The sequence below is a fragment of the Oncorhynchus mykiss genome, chromosome 1 (genome assembly GCF_057628025.1).
Source record: "Oncorhynchus mykiss isolate SJ-2025 chromosome 1, ASM5762802v1, whole genome shotgun sequence".
Lineage (NCBI taxonomy): Eukaryota > Metazoa > Chordata > Actinopteri > Salmoniformes > Salmonidae > Oncorhynchus > Oncorhynchus mykiss.
In genome coordinates, this window is record NC_143022.1 from 18,775,760 (window position 1) to 18,798,271 (window position 22,512).

Genomic DNA, 22,512 nt, shown 5'->3' on the forward strand with positions numbered 1-22,512 from the left:
AACAACAAGTGGGACACAATCATGAAGTGGAACGACATTTATTGGATATTCAAACTTTTTTTAACAAATCAAAAACTTAAAAATGGGGCGTGCAAAATTATTCAGCCCCCTTAAGTTAATACTTTGTAGCGCCACCTTTTTCTGCGATTACAGCTGTAAGTCGCTTGGGGTATGTCTCTATCAGTTTTGCACATCGAGAGACTGACATTTTTTCTCATTCCTCCTTGCAAAACAGCTCGAGCTCAGTGAGGTTGGATGGAGAGCATTTGTGAACAGCAGTTTTCAGTTCTTTCCACAGATTCGATTGGATTCAGGTCTGGACTTTGACTTGGCCATTCTAACACCTGGATATGTTTATTTTTGAACCATTCCATTGTAGATTTTGCTTTATGTTTTGGATCATTGTCTTGTTGGAAGACAAATCTCCATCCCAGTCTCAGGTCTTTTGCAGACTCCATCAGGTTTTCTTCCAGAATGGTCCTGTATTTGGCTCCATCCATCTTCCCATCAATTTGAACCATCTTCCCTGTCCCTGCTGAAGAAAAGCAGGCCCAAACCATGATGCTGCCACCACCATGTTTGACAGTGGGGATGGTGTGTTCAGCTGTGTTGCTTTTACGCCAAACATAACGTTTTGCATTGTTGCCAAAAAGTTCAATTTTGGTTTCATCTGACCAGAGCACCTTCTTCCACATGTTTGGTGTGTCTCCCAGGTGGCTTGTGGCAAACTTTAAACAACACTTTTTATGGATATCTTTAAGAAATGGCTTTCTTCTTGCCACTTTTCCATAAAGGCCAGATTTGTGCAATATACGACTGATTGTTGTCCTATGGACAGAGTCTCCCACCTCAGCTGTAGATCTCTGCAGTTCACCCAGAGTGATCATGGGCCTCTTGGCTGCATCTCTGATCAGTCTTCTCCTTGTATGAGCTGAAAGTTTAGAGGGACGGCCAGGTCTTCTTAGATTTGCAGTGGTCTGATACTCCTTCCATTTCAATATTATCGCTTGCACAGTGCTCCTTGGGATGTTTAAAGCTTGGGAAATCTTTTTGTATCCAAATCCGGCTTTAAACTTCTTCACAACAGTATCTCGGACCTGCCTGGTGTGTTCCTTGTTCTTCATGATGCTCTCTGCGCTTTTGACGGACCTCTGAGACTATCACAGTGCAGGTGCATTTATATGGAGACTTGATTACACACAGGTGGATTGTATTTATCGTCATTTAGGTCAACATTGGATCATTCAGAGATCCTCACTGAACTTCTGGAGAGTTTGCTGCACTGAAAGTATTAACTTAAGGGGGCTGAATAATTTTGCACGCCCAATTTTTTAGTTTTTGATTTGTTAAAAAAGTTTGAAATATCCAATAAATGTCGTTCCACTTCATGATTGTGTCCCACTTGTTGTTGATTCTTCACAAAAAAATACAGTTTTATATCTTTATGTTTGAAGCCTGAAATGTGGCAAAAGGTCGCAAAGTTCAAGGGGGCCGAATACTTTCGCAAGGCACTGTATATAAAAATAATCTGAGTTTACAATGGTGCGTTAGATTCACCAGTTCCAAAAACATCAAGTGATTTTGCATAGCCACATCATTCAACAGAAATACTCATCATAAATGTAGATGATAATATAGTTAGTTATACACATGGAATTGTAGATCCTTAATGCAACCGCTGTGTCAGATTTTAAAAAAACTTTACAGAAAAATAAATGCATGCAATAATCTGAGACGGAGCTCAATTTAAAAACACCACAGCCGCAAAGATGGCGTCAACATAAACAAGAAATTACATGATAAATATTCCCTTTGATGATCTACATCAGAAAGCACTCCAGGAATTCCAGGTCCACAATAAATGTTTGTTTTTTTCGAAAATGTCCGTTATTTATGTCCAAATACCTTCTTTTGTTAGAGCGTTTGGTATACATGTCCAAACGCTAATTCTGGTCAGCGTTATATCGGACAAAAACTTCAAAAAGTGATATTACCGGTTGAAGAAACATTTCAAACTAAGTACAGAATCAATCATTAGGATGTTTTTAATATATAGCTTCAATAAAGTTCCAACCTGGAGTATTCCTTCTAGTCTTTGTGAGCCATGGAACACAAGTGGGTACGATGAGGAAAAAGCGCATTCACAAAATGGCTGCTTGATGGACAGCTGATATATTTTGCTCTCATTCACTCCCACAACAACATAGAAGCCTCATTATAATTTATATTGATGGTTGACATCTAGTGGACCCCTAGGCAGTGCAACATCATTCATATCTCAAGGGGATTTCATTGGGGACTCTGGTGAATATATATATATACACAAGCTCAGATTTCTGACTTCCTGTTTTGATTTCACCTCAGGATTTTGCCTGCCAATATGAGTTCTGCTATACTCACATACATCATTCAGTTTTAGAAACTTCAGTGTTTTCTATCCAATACTTATAATAATATGAAAATATTAGCAACTATGACTGAGGAGCAGGCCGTTTGATATGGGCACCTTTTCATCCAAGCTACTCAATACTGCCCCTGCAGCCATAAAAAGTTAACTTGCCATATACAGTGCCTTCGGAAAGTATTCAGACCCCTTGACTTTTTCCACATTTTGTTACAGTATCAATCAAATTCGTCAGCTGATGTCACAAAGTGCTGTACAGAAACCCAGCCTAAAACCCCAAACAGCAAGCAATGCATGTGTAGAAGCACGGTGGCTAGGAAAAACTCCTTAGAAAGGCCAGAACCTAGGAAGAAACCTAGAGAGGAACCAGGCTATGAGGGGTGGCCAGTCCTCTTCTGGCTGTGGCGGGTGGAGATTATAACAGAACATGGCCAAGATATTCATAGATGACCAGCAGGGTCAAATAATAATAATCACAGTGGTTGTCGAGGGTGCAACAGGTCGGCACCTCAGGAGTAAATGTCAGTTGGCTTTTCATAGCCAATAATTCAGAGTATCTCTACCGCTCCTGCTGTCTGTAGAGAGTTGAAAACAGCAGGTCTGAGACAGGTATCACATCCGGTGAACAGGTTAGGGTTCCATAGCCTCAGGCAGAGCAGTTGAAACTGGAGCAGCACCACGGCACATCCTTATTCTAAAATTGATTAAATAAAAAAATACCCCATAATGACGAAGCGAAAAAAAGGTTTTTAGAAATGTTTGCAAATGTATTAAAAATAAATGCCTTATTTACATAAGTATTCAGACCCTTTGCTATGAGTCTCGAAATTAAGCTCAGGTGCATCCTTTTTCCATTGATCATCCTTGAGATGTTTCAACAAATTAATTGGAGTCCACCTGTGGTAAATTCAATTGCTTGGACATGATTTGGAAAGGCACACACATGTCTATGTCTATATAAGGTACCACAGTTGACAGTACATGTCAGAGCAAAAACGAAGCCATGAGATCGAAGGAATTGTCCATAGAGCTCCAAGGCAACATTCTGTCGAGGCACAGAACTGGGGAAGTGTACCAAAAAATGTCTGCAGCATTGAATGTCCCCTAGAACACAGTGGCCTCCATTCTTCAATGGAAGAAGTTTGGAACCACCAAGACTCTTCTTGGAGCTAGCCACCAGGCCAAACTGAGCAATCGGGGGAGAAGGGCTTTGGTCAGGGAGGTGACCAAAAACCTGATGGTCACTCTGACAGAGCTCTAGAGTTCCTCTGTGGAGATGGTATAACCTTCCAGAATGACAACCATCTCTGCAGCACTCCACCAATCAGGTCTTTATAGTAGAGTGGCCAGACAGAAGCCACTCCTAAAGACTTGAGAAAGAAGATTCTCCGGTCTGATGAAACCAAGATTGAACGCTTTGCCCAGACTGTCAAATGTCAAGTCTGGAGGAAACCTGGCACCATCATTACGGTGAAGCATGGTGGTGGCAGCATCATGCTGTGGGGATATTTTTCAGAGACCGGGACTGGGAGACTAGTCAGGATCGAAGCAAAGATGAACAGAGCAAAGTACAGATAAATCCTTGATGAAAACCTGCTCAGGACCTCAGACTGGGGCAAAGGTTCACCTTCCAACAGGACAACGACCCTAAGCACACAGCCAAGACAACGCAGGAGTGGCTTCGGGACAAGTCTCTGAATGTCCTTGAGTGGCCCAGCCAGAGCCCTGACTTGAACCCGATCTAACATCTCTGGAGAGACCTGAAAATAGCTGTGCAGCAACGCTCCCCATCCAACCTGACAGAGCTTGAGGATCTGCAGAGAAGAATTGGAGAAACTCCCCCAAGTATAAAAACCTGTACTAAAAACCTGTTTTTGCTTTGTCATTATGGGATATTGTGTGTAGATTGATGAGAAAAAAATATATTTGATTAATTTTAGAATAAGGCTGTAACCTAACAAAATGTGGAAAAAGTCAAGGGGTCTGAATACTTTCTGAAGGCACTATAAATGTTGAAGCCGCACTATGAATTTTATCCAAATAACCAGAATGGGGAGCCATGGGAAGCATTGAACAACAGAAATTCAGCCGTGGCAATATATTCATTTTGACAATAGATATTCTGTCGGTTAAAGCAGCTGGGATATTATTCTATCTACTGAAGTTGAATTGAATTGAGCGCTCTGTTAAAGTTTTTGGCAATGGTTTTATCTAAAGAAGGAAATACATTACTAGTCAAAAGTTCGGACACAACTACTCATTCAAGGGTTTTTCTATTTTTATTTATATATACTCATAAATATTTTAAATGGGAAACAATTGGGATTTCATAATTAGAGATGGAGTCCTCCATCGGGGTCTTGAGATTCAGTAGGGCTGATTTTAGTTCAATTCAGCTTTTTTCAAATTATAAAATAATCTATAATCTTCAATGTGTTTGGGAGTGATTGAGGTACATTGTATAGTCCCGTACCCCTTAAAACATTCAACCTCCAGCTGCGTACCCCCTCTAGCACCAGGGTCAAATGTTTTTTGCCATCATTGTAAGCCTGCCACACACACACACTATACGATACTTTTATTAAACATAATAAGTGTGAGGTTTTTGTCACAACCCGGCTCGTGGGAAGTGACAAATAGCTCTTATAGGACCAGGGCACAAGTGAAATGTATGGTCAGTAAAGAACTTTTTTTTTTAATTATTTTTTTAATTTTTTTTTTTTTTTACCCCTTTTTCTCCCCAATTTCGTGGTATCCAATTGTTGTAGTAGCTAATATCTTGTCTCATCGCTACAACTCCCGTACGGGCTCGGGAGAGACGAAGGTTGAAAGTCATGCGTCCTCCGATACACAACCCAACCAAGCCGCACTGCTTCTTAACACAGCGCACATCCAACCCGGAAGCCAGCCGCACCAATGCGCCGGAGGAAACACCGTGCACCTGGCCACCTTGGTTAGCGTACACTGCGCCCAGCCCGCCACAGGAGTCGCTGGTGTGCGATGAGACAAGGACACCCCTACCGACCAAGCCCTCCCGGGCGACGCTAGGCCAATTGTGCGTCGCCCCACGGACCTCCCGGTCGCGGCCGGTTACGACAGAGCCTGGGCGCGAACCCAGGGACTCTGATGGCACAGCTGGCGCTGCAGTACTGGCCCTTAACCACTGCGCCACCCGGAGGCCAGTCAGTAAAGAACTTTAAGCTCATCTCTCAATTCAAAAACACGTGTCAATATTTTGACCCTTGATAACCAGCGTATTCTGTATGTGTAAAAGCTTTACATGGTCGCTGCCCATATCATTGCATAGTGCAGAAAATACACGAGTTCAGGGGCCTTGCTTTAACAAAGTTAACCATTTTCACTGTTGTCCAAAACGTATTTCAAGCTGTCAGGCATCCCCTTGGCAGCAAGAACCTCTCGGTGGATGCTGTAGTGTACCCAAGTGGCATCAGGAGCAACTGCTTGCACGCGCGTTACCACTCCACTATGTCTCCCTGTCATGGTTTGTCAGAGTTTACTAGGAGTGGTGGGTTGGAGTCAGGCGCAGAGGGTTCGGTAAATCGTCATTTATTCTCCGGCACAAAATGGTCACGCCAAAATGCAGGGCGCATAAAACATACCAGCCCAAACACAGGACCAAACAGTCCGGAGAAAACACATCCACAACCAACAGAGTAACAATCCCGCACAAACCTAGGCGGACCTAACAGGCTTAAATAGACTTAAAACAAGAAATGAAACAGGGAACAGGTGCAACCAATAAGACCAAACGGAATGAAAAAGGGATCGGTGGCGGCTAGTAGACCGGCGACGACGACCGCTGAGCGCCGCCCGAACAGGAAGAGGAGCCATCTTCGGTGGGAGTCGTGACAGTACCCCCCGCAGCGTGCTGCCACCGGCCTTGAGGGCGACGTGAGGGACGAGGCGCAGGGCGATCCGGGTGGAGGCGGTGGATGTCCCTCAGTAATAAAAGGTCCAAAATGTCCCCCACCGGTACCCAGCACCTCTCCTCCGGACCGTACCCCTACCAGTCCACGAGGTACTGTAGGCCCCTCGAGAATCGCACGTACTGTGTACGCCGGGGACCCCTCGATGTCCAGAGGGGGCGGAGGGACCTCCGGCACCTCACCATCCTGCAGGGGACCAGCCACCACCGGCCTGAGAAAAGACACATGAAACGAGGGGTTAATGCGATAGTAAGGAGGAAGCTGTAACCTATAACACACCTCGTTTATCCTCCTCAGGACTTTAAATGGCCCCACACATTGCGGCACCAGCTTCCGGTAGGGCAGCGGAGAGGCAGGTTTCGGGTCGAGAGCCAGGTCCTAGGGCATGGTCCTAGGGCTCAGGTCCTGCGAGAGAGAAAAAGAAAGAGAATTAGAGAGAGCATACTTTAATTCACACAGGACACCGGATAAGACAGGAGAAGTACTCCAGATATAACAAACTGACCCTAGCCCCCCGACACAAACTACTGCAGCGTAAATACTGGAGGCTGAGACAGGAGGGGTCCGGAGACACTGTGGCCCCATCCAATGATACCCCCAGACAGGGCCAAACAGAAAGAATATAACCCCACCCCCTTTGCCAAAGCACAGCCCCCACACCACTAGAGGGATATCTTCAACCACCAACTTACCATCCTGAGACAAGGCAGAGTATAGCCCACAAAGATCTCCGCCACGGCACAACCCAAGGGGGGCGCCAACCCAGACAGGAAGATCACATCAGTGACTCAACCCACTCAAGTGACGCACCCCTCCCAGGGACGGCATGAAAGAGCACCAGTAAGCCAGTGACTCAGCCCCTGTAATAGGGTTAAAGGCAGAGAATCCTAGTGGAAAGAGGGGAACCGGCCAGGCAGAGACAGCAAGGTCGGTTCGTTGCTCCAGAGCCTTTCCGTTTACCTTCACACTCCTGGGCCAGACTACACTCAATCATAGGACCTACTGAAGAGATGAGTCTTCAATAAAGACTTAAAGGTTGAGACCGAGTTTGCGTCTCTCACATGGGTAGGCAGACCATTCCATAAAAATTGAGCTCTATAGGAGAAAGCCCTGCCTACAGCTGTTTGCTTAGAAATTCTAGGGATAATTAGTAGGCCTGCGTCTTGTGACCGTCGTGTACGTGTAGGTATGTACGGCAGGACCAAATCCGAGAGATAGGTAGGAGCAAGCCCATGTATTGCTTTTGAAGGTTTAACACTTTTTTGGTTACTACATGATTTCATAGTTTTGATGTCTTCACTATTATTCTACAATGTAGAAAATAGTAAAAAATTAAGAAAAACCCTGGTATGAGTAGGTACCTTTTGACAGGTACTGTATATGTATATATAATTTAGTGCCAGAAATAAGGGGTTAAATGCATGTAAAATAAAAACATGTTTCCTGATCTTACTAACATCTCTCAGATATAAAACCGACACTTCAGAACAAACTTCCTTTAGATATTTGGGGAGGAGTATCTATCGTTCCTTGTAGTGAATCTGTAATTCAATGACTTTGTATGGGCTAATAGCAAATTGAAGGCCAAATTACAATTTTCATTTAAAAAAAAAATTCATTGATCTTTTTTTAATACCTGAAGGGGTCTTAAAATTCAAAATCATATAGCTAAATGATCCGTGTATGACCTTCTTAAAACAATTCCATATAGTTTAGTAAAATGTGGCTTTCTCTGTTGAGAGAAGAGGAGTTCTTAATGATAATACTCTTGTCTAAATTGTCAACATCAAATCAGTGCCAACAACATCATCTGGTTTGAAGTGAATTCATTGTTTCCATGTGGGTACCCATGTCCACAGGCGCAAAGCAGACCCTGGACCCCCTGGAATGGGACTTTGTGGGGAAGAACTTGTTTGCCATGGCTGTGGAGGGTGTCGTGTTCTTTCTCTTCACAATACTGCTACAGTACAAGTTCTTTGTCAACTGCAGGTAGGTACTGTGACCTCTGCTGCTGGTATTTCAGTTGGTAAAATGTAATCTCATTCATAGATCCCTTTTCAAATACTGTGCTTCTCAAATGCATCTTTCCTAATTTTTTGCTCAAAATTATTACTGATCACAATGTGATTAGCTATATTGAGTGAGCCACTCCGACACAATGCAGAAGCACTTTAAGACCTAGTGAAAAAAGCGACAAACACATTACTATAGTATTGCTATCATTATAGGTGAAATCTTTACAGTGAAACCCATGCCACCTCTTCTCCATAGTGTCAGATCAGTGAAATCATAAAAATGTTATGGGCTCAGTACTTCTCAAGTCATCTTACTCATAAGTCTATTCTTCCAGGCCCTGCTCTGAGCCTGAGTTGCCTCCTCTTGGCCCGGAGGATGAGGACATCGCCAGGGAGAGAGAGAGAGTGAAGAGTGGGAAAGCTCAAGCGGATATACTCACCATGTTGGACCTGAGTAAGGCAAGTAAAACCACATTTGGACTTGTAGATTAAAAAGTTGGGTCATCTTCTTTAGGTTTAAATGCATGGGATATAATCTCTAAGGGGTTTAGACGGATTACCTTGTGTTTATGCAGGTGTACAAAGCTGGCAAGAAGCCAGCAGTAGATCGTCTGTGTCTGGGTATTCCTCGTGGTGAGGTGAGAAATAGAGCTGTGTTTCTGTCAGCCACAAATCTACTGTTGGCTCTATAGAGCACTTAGAGAGGGCATTGAGTAGCACACTATACATGTTTAGATAGGTGTGACTGTGAGTGTTGCATTTTCTCTGCCTCTCCCTGTCAGTGCTTTGGCCTGCTGGGGGTAAATGGGGCTGGGAAGACCTCCACGTTTCGCATGCTGACTGGAGACACTGCGATCACCTATGGAGAAGCATTTCTCAGTCATCACAGGTAAGTAAGACCAGTTTGATTATGCGGTCACCATTTACTTCGTAGATATACCAAACATGTTTGCGCTTTCCTTCCTGCTATTTTCTGACATTATTCATATGCTTAGTAGCTGTGAAAAAGAATTTATCGTGCAAGAAATAAAATTACTTTCAATGACATAAGAGGGAGTGAAAGTGAGTCTAGAAATGCTGTTCTCACATTCATTGTATCCATAATGATAATTCCTACCGCACAAACCCTACATTATACCTGTACTATGTGATATGTAGTGTGCTGACGGAGATGGAGCGGGTCCACCAGCTGATGGGCTACTGCCCCCAGTTTGATGCCATCTGCGACCTGCTGACTGGCAGGGAGCACCTGGAGTTCTACGCTAGGCTCCGAGGGGTGCCAGAGGAGTCTGTGGCTAAGGTACTTAACACCCACGCACACACAAACGCCAACTACACACCAAGTGAATAGGGTAGCAATTAACCCATAGCATTTGTCTTAGAAAATGTCCTGACGAATGTAACTTGTCCCTCTAAGGTGGCTCAATGGGGAGTGAAGAAGCTGGGGCTGACCCAGTATGCAGAGCGAGAGGCCGGAGGCTACAGTGGAGGCAACAAACGCAAACTCTCCACTGCTATCTCCCTGATCGGAGCTCCCCCTGTTATATTCCTGGTAGGTATGAGAGAAAGGAGTGAGTGGATTTCTAAAATAACAGATGATGCTTTCCTTTTCTCACATCTCCTCTAACCTACAGTTACGTCTGCACTCCTGTTTATAGGATGAGCCCACCACTGGCATGGACCCCAAGGCCAAGAGATTCCTGTGGAACTGCATCCTGAGCGTCATCAAGGAGGGAAGGGCCGTTGTTCTCACCTCCCACAGGTAAGTGGTGCTATTCATGCCAACAGCGCACCCTCCTAGGCCTCAAACTTGGTCTATTTAATTGACGTCTTAACACTTGTATGGTATGAACATTGGCTAACAATGGGGTGTTTTGCTGTGTGTGTGAGCAGTATGGAGGAATGTGAAGCTCTCTGCACACGAATGGCCATCATGGTGAACGGAAGGTTCCAGTGTCTGGGCTCCGTTCAACATCTTAAGAACAGGTACAAGTTTACTGCTGATTTGACTGTCTTTATAAGGTATCTTAGTGTAACATACATGATCACTGTCAATGTATAGGTATGATCACACTTCAAATTGGCCTAAACTCAGTGATGCTGTCCTTTTTATAGGCCTTCACTCGCCAATATCATTATGATACAGACCTAACCCGTTATACAATTTAACACTCAATACAAATCTCCATACACATTTAATACAGTATCTAAACTGGCACTTTTTTAAGACTTTCAAATCCCTCACCTCTCCCTATTTCCACTTTGTCATCTTTTCCACAGGTTCGGGGACGGCTACACGATCGTCCTGCGCCTGTCAGGGACCAAGCCTCCCGAGGATCCGTGCACAGTGGACACTTACATCAAGGGCTCCTTCCCGGGCATTGAGCTAAAGGAGAGGCACCAGAATGTGCTGCAGTACCAGCTGCCCTCCCACTCCTGCTCCTTGGCGCGGGTCTTCGATGTGCTTTCCAACAACCACGAGGAGCTGGGCATCGCCGACTACTCAGTGTCACAGACCACCCTGGACCAGGTAGAGGTCATTCAGGTGTCAGTCACATAGGATGGTTAAACTTTGAGGCTGGGGGATTTCCTTCATATAATCATTAGCAAAGACTCCAATGTGGGCAGAGAAGGGAGGGAAGAAGTAGGTTATAAAATGTCAGATTACACTGAAGAGGCTAGCAGTTGTTTGCCAAAATAAGGGAAACACTGACATAAAGCATCTTAATAGCCCATTGGGCCACCACAAGCCGCCAGAACAGCTTCAATGCTCCTTGGCATAGATTCTACAAGTGTCTGGAACTCTATTGGAGGGATGCGACACCATGTTTCCATGAGAAATTACATAATTTAGTGTTTTGTTGATGGTGGTGGAAAAAGCTGTCTCAGGCACCACTCTATAATCTCCCATAAGTGTTCAATTGGGTTCAAATCTGGTGACTGAGACACACACCCTTTAAACCCCCTATGCCCCTTTAAGATCCCTCTTTCAAAGTCACTGAGATCTCTTCTTCTAGCCATGGTCAGAGATGCTCATGTCTCCTCCCTAACAATGGGAGTCATTGTCCCAAAGGCGGGATGGCAGGTGACAAGTTCAGGTCCAAAATAATCCCATAGAAACTTATTTTGGACAGATTTATGAGAGATTAAAACCTCACTTCCTCTCTGCCATGGTAGCCAAAATAATGGACAACTGGGCGTTTTTATACGTGACCCTAAGCATGATGGGATGTTAATTGCTTAATTAACTCAGGAACCACACCTGTGTGGAAGCACCTGCCTTCAATAAACTCTGTATCCCTTATTTACTCAAGTGTTTCCTTTATTTTGGTAGTTACCTGTATAACGCTTAAGAATTCATTTTCTACTTATTCACTGTGAGACACTTGAACAGGGCACTTCTTCCTCCCTCCAAGCACCTACTTCCATTTGCATCTCATCTTAAACCATGCCCGCGTTAACCCTTCGATGTATGTGCATTACCTCCTCTCCCCCACCCTGCAGGTGTTTGTCAACTTTGCCAAAGAGCAGAGCGATGACGACCTGCTGAGGGAAGTGACAATCAACGGAGGGACACCAGCACCTCAACCCAGAAGAGCGGCCCAGCCCACCCAACCAGGGCAGACAGCCAAACCAGCTCAAACAACCAAGCCTCCCCAGTCTGTCAAGTCCTCAGACGGCAGACCCAGAGAGACCAAGCCAAATGGGGTCCCAGACAGTGGCATGGCGATGACCAGCAGGCCACAGGAGAAGCCCCAGTCGAGCAGGAGAGAGTTGAGTAGTCGGAGGTCAAGCAAGGAATCGTCTGCCAACGGATCCAAGGGCACAAGGGAGACTTCAGGCAGTAAGGATCCGACCAGTCTGTTCCTAGTGGGTAGCAGCACACAAGACAGCAGTGTGTAAAGTTATTGGGCAACAGCCCCCTTAATGGACAGACCGGGAGCTCTGTGCCCTCTAGGAGAGGGGGGAAAGTACTACCGGATAGCTCCTCTAATTTCTGGGTGTGGTGCCTTGTTCATTCTCCATCACAGCTATACTGTAGTGCTCCAATATATCCAAACTAATTGTATTCACCTCCAATTACATACAGGCACTTTCATGGGTCAGGTCTTTTGCTTATTATTTACTTTTTATTTGTCATTTCAATTTCCAAATGTTTTGAAAATTAATGATGGAATAGTGGTATTCATCATGGGTCAATCATCGAGTCTTTCAATATCTTTGCATTTTGCCTAAAGCACTTTAACTGAGAAATGCTGCACACAATGATTGTTACATTATCACTGAAGATGTTCAGGGCAACAAAATCATCAATATCTTTTTACATTGGTCTCATGTTTTGCACAGAGAGAAAAATATATATTTTTCTGATGTCCAGTCACATTTATTATTTGATGCTAAAAACATGGTTTATTTTCACTGGCACAACATTGAGATGTACAGTTACCAGACTGCATACCAGACTCCAAACACTGCCTTCATTAGGTAAACTGTTTTTATATAGTTTTTTTTAAATCTGTTTTTAATTGGGCTCATGTTATACTGTATGGAACTTGAAAAAAAAAACAATGTAGCTGTAAATCCAAAGCAGTTTACTACTGTGCTGTACTGCAGTCTGACGTATTGGAGAGATACAATAACTGATAGGTATGTGTAGAATATCTATACATACAATTGAATGTATGGTCTTATGATGTACTATATTATGCTTGAACATTCATACTTGATTATGTGTATGATTATTTATGTGTACATAACTAGATGTATACAGAACATATAGTAATAAACCTTTTAAATGGGGATACGTCTATCTTGAGTTTTGTTCTAACAACTTTATTAACATGTACAATTTATCTATTGTTGATGGTGATTCATCCATGTTCAAAGGCTTCCTTTGGTCATACTAAGGATGACAGGCAGTTTGGTTTTATTGCAGAGGGAGGCAGGGTTCTGCATTCCATTCTCTGTTACTAGAGTGGTCCCTTTCTGTCCACTGATTGGCTTGACCTCTGGACATCTTACCGCATCCCTGGGAAAGGTTCAAATAAATTAGTTAGCCATTAAAAGGGGCTTCAGCTCAATCAATTGCCACAATAGAACAACCATGATCATGAATTATGACGGGTCTCTGTGCTCATTGTTGGGACGGCTAGTAGGCTAAGAGTGTTGGGCCAAGAACCAGAAAGGTGAAAAATCTGATGTGCCCTTGAGCAAGGCACTTAACCCTAATTGCTCTGGATAAGTGTCTGCTAAATGTCAAATTGTTAAAGGATAACCTTCCCATTGTAAGCACTATTGATGGTACAGTACTCTGAGCTATAGTCTCCCCGATGCTGGAGCCTCTTCTCTCTCAGGTTTTGCAGTGCGCCAGCCATGAGAAGATGATCAGGATTGGTCAGTCCCGATGTCTCATCCCTCTTTCTCTCTCTCCTTCCCACTCGCTCTGCAACTCTCTGAAGCAGGCCTTCTATACTGGACACTGAGATCTCAGGGAGGTGAACCTGGGCAGACCTCTGAATAGAGACAATATGAAGATTTAGATGTAACTGCTTCAATTGTGGATGTAATTGCTCATTCATTATTTGATACACAATGGATTACTTTTTTATTTCCCATAGATCATTTGTGTAATAAATAAGGTACATTTATAGTGGATTTTGACAAGGTTTGATGCGCTGTTTACCAATTAAGTAATTGTGTAATACTTGAAAGGTGGTGAAAATGCAGCTGATCCTTACACATTGGGAGATAATGGTGCTGTCCATCAAAGTGCTGGTCTTCTGCAATAGGATCATGGGAAATTGTGCCTTATTCTCAATGGCTTTTGTCCCCTTGGAGGATTTGACCAAGGCATCTTGGTCTGATACACATATCTGTGGCAGAGATGTGTGTGGCACTGGCATTCCCATGCACTCTGAATGTGCTTGTCGTGTTGTAAAGGATAGTTTACTTATGGGTGGTAGTAAAATAGGCTTCACTAGACAGCTTGCTTTAGCCCTGTCCAATTCTTGTCTAACATGGGGTCTCCTTTCTTGGTCTCTCGGACGCTGCTCACCAGACTTTGATGTGTTGAAGGTCCTTGTATCTGTGCTGGTCCCAGGTTCCTCTTCATCCAGCGAACTACTGCTTTCCTCTACAGGCTCTTTTGCTGAAGCCAGGACAGGCCATAGATTGACACAGATTTTCACCACTCTATTATCTAATCTCTCATACGTATTGGAGACAGGACTTTGGATGTTTGTGGTTACTTCACAAGCCTTAAGTAAGTTTAAGGCAGTCTTCCTGGGTAGTACACATTTCACTGCTCCCACAACCATTGGATGAGGGTCAGGTGTTGCCAATTTATCACCTATTTCTGGTCTTGTTGCCCTTGGCTTGTTCCTCCGGCCCATTCCTATGTCTACTTGTCTACAATTTGGCCTTAAATAAAAGTTCACAATGTAAACAAAAGCTGCTTTTCTAAAACATTTGATACTAATATAGGTATTCATCTACAAAGGAAAACACCAGGACATACCTGAGAAAGATATCCAAAATATAAAAGGAGCCTTTTCCCAATTCTATCCCCAAACAAGGAACAACAAGAAAGAACAGTAGGCTACTGACTGTTTAGCCGGATGGGACTGTCTGGGACTCTGGCTTGTAAATTGACTCTCTTGCCTCTGGAAGGGCACAGTTAAACATTGCTGTTATGGAAACGTCTACAACCTGAACTTTACGAGACCTGTTCAGATGTAATTGAAATAGAGCCTACATGTATTATTCGCGAAGCTAGCAACTAATAAAAAAAAGAAACTTTAAGGCGATAAAAATAGTTATTTTGTAGCAAATGTCAAAACTTGGTTTGATGTGGACGATCAAGATTCTAATGACCTAGAGCTCGTGCCTCGTTTTCGGTTTTGTGAAGGGCGGGGATCAGCTTTGCTGTTGTCTGTCTACCTGCTCTGACAGCGCCAAGCTAGCAAGTGGCTAACTGAACGCCTACGCTAGTTCTGTGTATCGTAGCTACTGTTTTTGTTTTTGTACTCACCCCTCGTTCGTTCGTTCTTTGCGTAAGATGGTTGTTTTGACAAATAATAATGAGGAACAGGATATTATGTGAGTGAAAAAATCTAACTAAAGTGGGAACTTGAGAGCTAACGTTAGCTAGCAGCAATCGACAAGCACATTTTAGTCATTGTTTTCAAACATTGAATATTTGATAGCTAATTTAGTCTATCGTAGATTTTGCCAGTTTAGATATCAGGCACATTTGTGTAAATTAATGCTATATTCATATGCTTGGACTTAACGCTACACTATGGGTAGCTAATGTTAGCAAGCTAAGCTTGCAAGCTGGTGGTACGTACACATCGAACATATGTGTGTAGGTTTGCCGGCTTCGGTTGATGAAGGTGAACTAAGCTTATCACAACTGGCTTGTGTAGATGTTACATTTACGCCATTTCAAGTGGCTGACCCTAGTTAGTAACAGGTAAAACTGGTTAGCAGGATTATTTTTTTTTTTTGCTTGAGTTATTTGTTACACCTCTGCTGCTCTCGTTCTACTCATGCAAAAATATTTGTAGCCAATCGTTATATTCTCTGACGAGGCCTCTTCTACACACACCTAGCTATAGCTGTTACTAATGTAACCAATAATATACTTAATTCATGACAGATCATCAAGCAACTCATTTGCATGAGCAATTTGTTGGTTTGTGCACTTCTGTCAGTATGATGCAATGAATACGATAGGACGTTAACTACAATGCTGCCGTCTGGTCTAAAAGTGGTAACAGTGTAAATCGACCATTCAGAGCTCGAGAATCTTAATGGGGCGTGGCTTTGAAATTTAAACCCACTGACCCACTTAAAAATGGGTTGTCATGTAACCTACATCTAGCCTACTATTCAGTTGTCAGTATAGCGGTTGCGAGATTATTCTATTAGTAAGGCCATTCAATATTACCTACTAGCCACACATGAACAAATACATATTTTGTGAAGAGGTCACCTCCCGAACACATAAGTCAACACAATAATTGAGTCCTCATAATTCTTGCTCTCTATTTCTCTCAGCCTGATAGAAGAGCGCAAATGCACCTCTTTGCCCAACTCCCCAGCCAAACGTGTGTCTCCAACCAAGAAGAAACAGTTCTTCATCAACCAGGCCATACGCAACTCTGACCTCACACCAAGAGCCAAAGGCAAAAAGAGCCAAAGGCGGCAGGAGAACAGTAAGTTCTCATGTCTGTCAGCGGGAATATTTCACTCTGCTGTAGATGGAAGACACCTGCTCAGCACTAATTCTTAATACCCACTAGCTTGATAGCAGCTGGTCTGAACGTGTTCAATAGACATAGCCATTAGCCAAACAGTATTTTATCAAAATGATTTAACGATGCTGCCTTTTTTTTTTTTTTATCTCCCCCAAAAAGGTCGCTACCTTGCCAATCTACTTGAAAAAGATGAGTGCTCCAAAGACGAGGCAGAGGTATGCAGTGACCCTGCCCTCCCTTCCATCTTTACTGAGGCCTGCACCAATGGCAACTACGTGGAGGTAGGATTCTACTGGTCCCAACAATTTATCTTCAATCAGGCCTCGCTTGTTGCAAGTGAGACTCGCTGAACGTTTTACCACTACTACCCCTAACTAAATGTTTTCCCCTAAGCTGTAGCTCATTGTCCCCTTGTCTGTCAGCAATGGAATGACTTCATGAATCGCTCTGGAGAGGAGCAGGAGAAGCTTCTGGCCCTTCTGGAAGAGGAGGCCAAGAGGAGCAACTCCAACAAGCTCCCCAAGGACCAGAGAGAGGGTGAGAGCCCAGGATAAATGCCTGCCACACACCCAACAGGCACTGCCCTATATACAAAGCTTGTAGCGTTATGCTGTGTAAAGTTCATTACCAGGCGTATGTTTCGGTTGATGTGTTTTATTACTACAGGTCAGTGAACAACGATGTTTGCCATGAAATAAAATGTGTAAATTATGAAAATGAGTGCATCATTGGTTTAACATGCTCATTGTCAGGATTTGGGGATATGGACTGATCACATTTTTCTACTCTGCTGTGAATCTAGCCTTCACTGCTCAAGACTACTTCCAGAGGATTGATCGAAGGCTGCGTGCTACGCTGAAACGCAAACAAATTCCCATTGTAAGCATCAACATTCATCATTATGAGATTTTGAGAAATGCTTGTCAACCATATCATGGTTTAACCTAAAGTAAAGACACTGTTATCTGTGTTAGTGACACCTGTCCTCATCAACACTTAATTACACACTTTAGCTTCTCTCTGTCTCATTGCCATTCTCCCCTCTGATTGGTTTAGGGGACACTTGAGGTACTTGAAGAGAACCTTCTCAGTTTCTTTGGTGCTCAGCCTCACTCTGTTTACACCACCAACCTTGGAAGCAGGTACTTTTTTCCCTCTGAAAATGTTCCCCAAACATAATTATCAGAAGTGTTCTTTACACATTTGAGAAGCTCTTCTGGGCTAATATTTGGACTTGTATAGATACCAATTATGAATGAATCAGATGTTACTGATTTTGTGTTTTGTTTATTAGCTTTGAGAGGCTACTGCTTCATGCCGTCTGCCAGTACATGGACCTTGTTTCAGCAAGTGAGTAGTAGTAGTTTATTTTTTTAATACATTTTTTTTGGTGTACTTTTACCCCTTTATTTCTCCCCAATTTAATGATATTCAATTGGTAGTTACAGTCTTGTCCCATCGCTGCAACTCCCCTACGGACTCGGGAGAGGCGACGGTTCGAGAGCCGTGTGTCCTCCGAAACACATAGCCTGTCAAGCCGCACTGCTTCTTGACACACTGCTTTCTTGGTGCCATCTGCACCAATGTGTCGGAGGAAACGTCCAGCTGGCGACCAAAGTCAGCTTGCAGGCGCCCGGCCCGCCACAGGGAGTCGCTAGAGTGTGATCGGGCAAGGAAATCCTGGCGGGCCAAACCCTCCCCTAACCCTGACGATGCTGGGCCAATTGTGCGCCGCCTCATGGTACTCCCGGTCACGGCCGGCTGTGACACAGCCTGGGATCAAACCCGGTTTATAGTGATGCCTCAAGCACTGCGATGCAGTGCCTTAGACCGATGTGCCACCCAGGAGGCCACAATATGTAATTTCTATAGTTATTTATGACTTTTAAAGTGACACTGGCACCTAACCTACGCTTGTGGAAAATAGCATATTTCTCCAATATTTTGAGTGCGAATATTTAAAAAAAATATGCACATTTTCCCACCAGTGGTTTGTTTCCATCAAACTGACTTGTTGCAGTTTAAAGGCTGTGTGTGTTGAAGTAGTGCACATTTAAAAAAAAAAAACTTTTAAACTAAAGTTCTCATGGGCCGAATAAAAAAAAACATAAGCTTTCCATTGCATTTTCCACTCTTATCGATGGTTTTGGTACACACACTGTTGCGATAAATGGCAAACTTGCCCACTCTCGTTTGTTGCGCATGCTCTTTAGACAATAGTTTGCTGATATAATGGACATGTTACGTTATATGATGAGATGGATAAGAGCAAGATCATTTTTATTTGTTAATTGGCAGCTAAGCACCGATCATAATGTCACTAGCATACAAATAAAAACCCAAAATATTTATTGGAAAGAAGCAACAAGCTCATCACGTGCACTTTCAACACCTTGTGAAGTTAATTTCAGTCTATTTCATCTGTAGCCTAATGTGCATGCTTTGTCAAGATGTAGTTGGAAGACCACACAACATAGCATAGCGTGACTGCAAATTTACCTCGACATGATGGTTATTCTATCAACAATTACCCAATTACCTGAAATTTGTAGCAGAATTCATTTTACAGGCACAAAAGATCCCACCATATTGAACAAACAAATTGTTGACATTTATGAAATTGTACCAACAGCTGTCATAATTTTTTTAAATGTACTGTAGGACTTTACTCGTATAAAAACTGTGGATGGAAATGTGGTCAGTAACATGAAAATAGAGCCCCACAGTGGAGGTGTCATAATACCCATAAAACCTTGTCCTAGAGAGATTTACACGGTTATCAAAACGTCATGCCAGGGTAAGCCTACACAATACACAGCCCTTATGTGTGTTTCTAAAATCCCCTGCAGGAAAAATGAATGGTGTAAAAACGATTGGAACCATTTCCCTGTTTGACCGCTAGGTTTTATGGGTATTATGACTCATACTGTGTTACTCAATAATGAGGTATGTATTGAGAGACGTTTTATGTTGTCTTTGTGCTGCAGGCTCAGACTGCAACGGTGCTCGTCAAACTGATGTCATGAACAAACAGGAGGGCTTGTTCCAGCCTCCCAGCCCCATGCTCTCTGCCTACCTGGAGCACATGAGCTGAGAGACGGTCACACCGCTGGACAGATGGGCCTGGTTCCATTTCACTCCCTAGCCCCATAAGTGCAGACTTGAAAGGTACAGATAGGCTTAAGTTAGTGTGTATATAGGAGTACTCAAATCCGATTCTGGAAGTCCAGAATACTGCTGGTTTGATGTCACTGATTAGCCAGAGATTCCACTCAACTGGTATCAAAAATCTGAATACGTCCATGATTTGTTATAATGAAAATCAGCAGTGTTGCTAACATGGCTGTCCACATTTACGTAAGTTGTGTTGACTACCTAGTCCACTCAAGTGCTTTGTGGATGTCATATCGCTCTTAACTATCCAATCCAATCTTCATCTATCTGTGAACTTAAAATTGATGGCCACCAGGGTAAGGGGGCAGAGATCAGAATAAAACTGGGCCAGAGAGGGAGTATGCAGTTCACCTACTGTGTTTGTACTGATGATTTAATTAGCCACGTTGAATTGAAAAATAAAACAGCTTTAGTGGTAGGACCGGGCTTAAAACCCTTGAACCTTTTCATGCAACTTGAGAGTGCAGAAATACCGTGATCGGGAACTATTCTATAGCACAGAACTCATCACTATGATAATTTATCAATGTATATGGCTTTGGAGGTATATCTATGGCTTTTGTTACTTCTCCTGGTAAAAAAAAAAATACTTGCAAACTCTCTTGGAACAATATTCTTATTCTTGCAAAAATATAAGTCTATCCACAAAGATATTGGTCACTTTCCGATTTGACTTTGCATGATTGTGTTTTATTTGGGGGAGAAAACTTTTCAATTGTTTTGTCAAAGATGTACACCATTTGGCAGCTTTTTATACTTGCATGCATAGATAGACCTTGTGTTCTACTGTACTGAATGCAGGTACATTGTTATTCTCCCATTCTTTACATTATTTAGCAAATTATATAAGTTTACCATCTGACAATGAAACAGGTCAACTTCAAAAAATGTATTTACAGCTTCTTCATAGACTTTTTCAACAACTATTTGGTTTGGAATGTCTAATCAAAAGTACTGTACCGATAATATGCAGTACTAATGAGTTAATATAACACAACCTTCTTACTGGACAGCAAACCTGCTCTGTGCTTTGCCTCTTAGGCACTTTTTTCTATCATAAACCACCCCTGGACTAGCACTTTTGCCTTACGAATGCATTCCTGGAACTTTCAATAAATTCCCTGCTTTTCCAGAAATCCTGGCTGAATGGATTCAGATTTCCTGCTTATTCCCTCCTGATACTGGGAATCCTCCAACTGAGATTTTGGGGAAAAACAGAATTTATTGAAAGTTCCAGGAATTTTGGCAACCCTATTTCTATGTATTTGTGTATGTATTTATACATTTATACTAATGACTTTTTGAAAGCATCCATCCAGGTTATTTAAAATATCCATAACTTTATTTGTACTATCAAAAATGGTATGAAGAAACTTGACCTGCCGGTGCATCTGTATCGATAACCAAAGTTTGTTGTGCCCGTACATTTAGTTTCTCAGGCTTTCAGCCACTCACTATGAATGTCTTTTGTGATTTCACAAGTAATGTATGCATACGAGAAGCTTAACTTCTTTTGAATATTACAACCAACAACCCTCTACTGTATGTAGTGGTGCAATGTTTTTGTCAACTTTGTCGCTTGTTTATTACTAGTAGTGCTGTAAATATTAAGCCCCAACATTAATTAATTGAACTCATGTTCAATGTGTGCCAACACAGGATAGGAAAAGTTCTGTTTCTGCGTAGTATTCTCTTAGCTTTTTACAGTGATATGAATGGATGTTTCCTTCAATGATTGTTTGATGCAAGAGTGTATATCTTAAGTAATGTCCGTACATAATTATATCAGTCAACAAATGATAATATAGTAGTTTAGTTTGTAAACGTTTATCCTATTGTCTAAGTAGTTGGTTGCGTAATCCTTACTGAAAGTGCCGAAAACCATGTCTGAATAGACACATTTTAATAAATCTTAACTCAAGTGTTCAATGACTCGATTATTTAATCGTCGATTCAGACACTATTTCATGAACATCTTAATGTACAGTATATCCCTTAATTTTGCATTTGGAACGTTAAATGGACAAATGGTAGTAGCAATGATGGAGCAGTATGATGATGCAGTGTGACTCCCTGACAATTTTTACATTTAATGTTACTGCTTGATGGACACTTAATATGTAATAAAAAAGTGATTGCACGGGATCTTTAAAGAATGTATTACATAACAGGAAATGTGGAATGTAATTGAGCTTCAAATGTGAGGAAATGTCCACATAATATGCCACAAGAATGCAATACCTCTGACAAAACATTTCTCTGAGTTGGGTACCACAATGTGAAAGACTAAACTTTTTTTTTTTACCAATTACAGCCCTGAACTAAACTAAAACTTTGAGCAATTAGTCAATAGATCTTGGATCAAAATAAAATGATCTGCTGCAACATCCAAACGTGAAAGTGGGCTTTTACAGTATATCTTTAAATTGTGTCAAGTTTATAAATAATGACAAAGAAAGCACAAACTCAGGGTGTATGTTTAACTAAATGTTCACTTAAACATAGTATGTTTTAGCCAGGAGCCTAGGTGCACAGTCACACCTGTGACAGTTGGGCAATTACTTGCAGTAATTACTCCTGTTTTGAATTGTGAAAAAAACATATTTTATGATGGTGATCATTGCAATAGCTAACTAAATTGTTTGCAAGATACAGTAGAGTATTCTATTTTGAGAGCCGGCATGATTCATGCATCTATCCACTAGATGGCA

At 42.4% G+C, this 22,512-nt stretch overlaps 3 protein-coding genes across 4 annotated transcripts in view; 2 read left to right on the forward strand and 1 right to left on the reverse strand.

The window, feature by feature from the left end:
- Nucleotides 1-13,166, forward strand: part of abca7 (ATP binding cassette subfamily A member 7) — a 49,517-nt gene extending 36,351 nt beyond the window's left edge. For both annotated transcript variants that reach the window (XM_021570221.3, XM_021570287.3), the window contains 10 exons: nucleotides 8,211-8,340; nucleotides 8,702-8,825; nucleotides 8,942-9,004; nucleotides 9,149-9,255; nucleotides 9,525-9,666; nucleotides 9,784-9,918; nucleotides 10,025-10,128; nucleotides 10,260-10,352; nucleotides 10,647-10,896; nucleotides 11,871-13,166. In XM_021570221.3, coding sequence (XP_021425896.3) covers nucleotides 8,211-8,340; nucleotides 8,702-8,825; nucleotides 8,942-9,004; nucleotides 9,149-9,255; nucleotides 9,525-9,666; nucleotides 9,784-9,918; nucleotides 10,025-10,128; nucleotides 10,260-10,352; nucleotides 10,647-10,896; nucleotides 11,871-12,269 — 1,547 coding nt within the window. In that variant the 3' untranslated portion in view covers nucleotides 12,270-13,166. The remainder of the gene's footprint in view (nucleotides 1-8,210; nucleotides 8,341-8,701; nucleotides 8,826-8,941; nucleotides 9,005-9,148; nucleotides 9,256-9,524; nucleotides 9,667-9,783; nucleotides 9,919-10,024; nucleotides 10,129-10,259; nucleotides 10,353-10,646; nucleotides 10,897-11,870) is intronic.
- LOC110495007 (uncharacterized) lies at nucleotides 12,750-15,002 on the reverse strand. Its single transcript, XM_021570393.3, has 3 exons — nucleotides 14,105-15,002; nucleotides 13,677-13,879; nucleotides 12,750-13,395 (listed from the first exon to the last, which is right to left on the reverse strand). The coding sequence occupies exons 1-3, from the start codon at nucleotides 14,855-14,857 to the stop codon at nucleotides 13,248-13,250; spliced, it is 1,104 nt and encodes a 367-aa protein (XP_021426068.3). The 5' UTR covers nucleotides 14,858-15,002; the 3' UTR covers nucleotides 12,750-13,247.
- On the forward strand, nucleotides 14,996-21,727 carry r3hdm4 (R3H domain containing 4). Its single transcript, XM_021570482.3, has 8 exons — nucleotides 14,996-15,464; nucleotides 16,428-16,585; nucleotides 16,787-16,908; nucleotides 17,050-17,164; nucleotides 17,430-17,506; nucleotides 17,684-17,769; nucleotides 17,922-17,977; nucleotides 19,615-21,727. The coding sequence occupies exons 1-8, from the start codon at nucleotides 15,424-15,426 to the stop codon at nucleotides 19,719-19,721; spliced, it is 762 nt and encodes a 253-aa protein (XP_021426157.1). The 5' UTR covers nucleotides 14,996-15,423; the 3' UTR covers nucleotides 19,722-21,727.
- The last annotated feature ends 785 nt before the right edge of the window (nucleotides 21,728-22,512 follow it).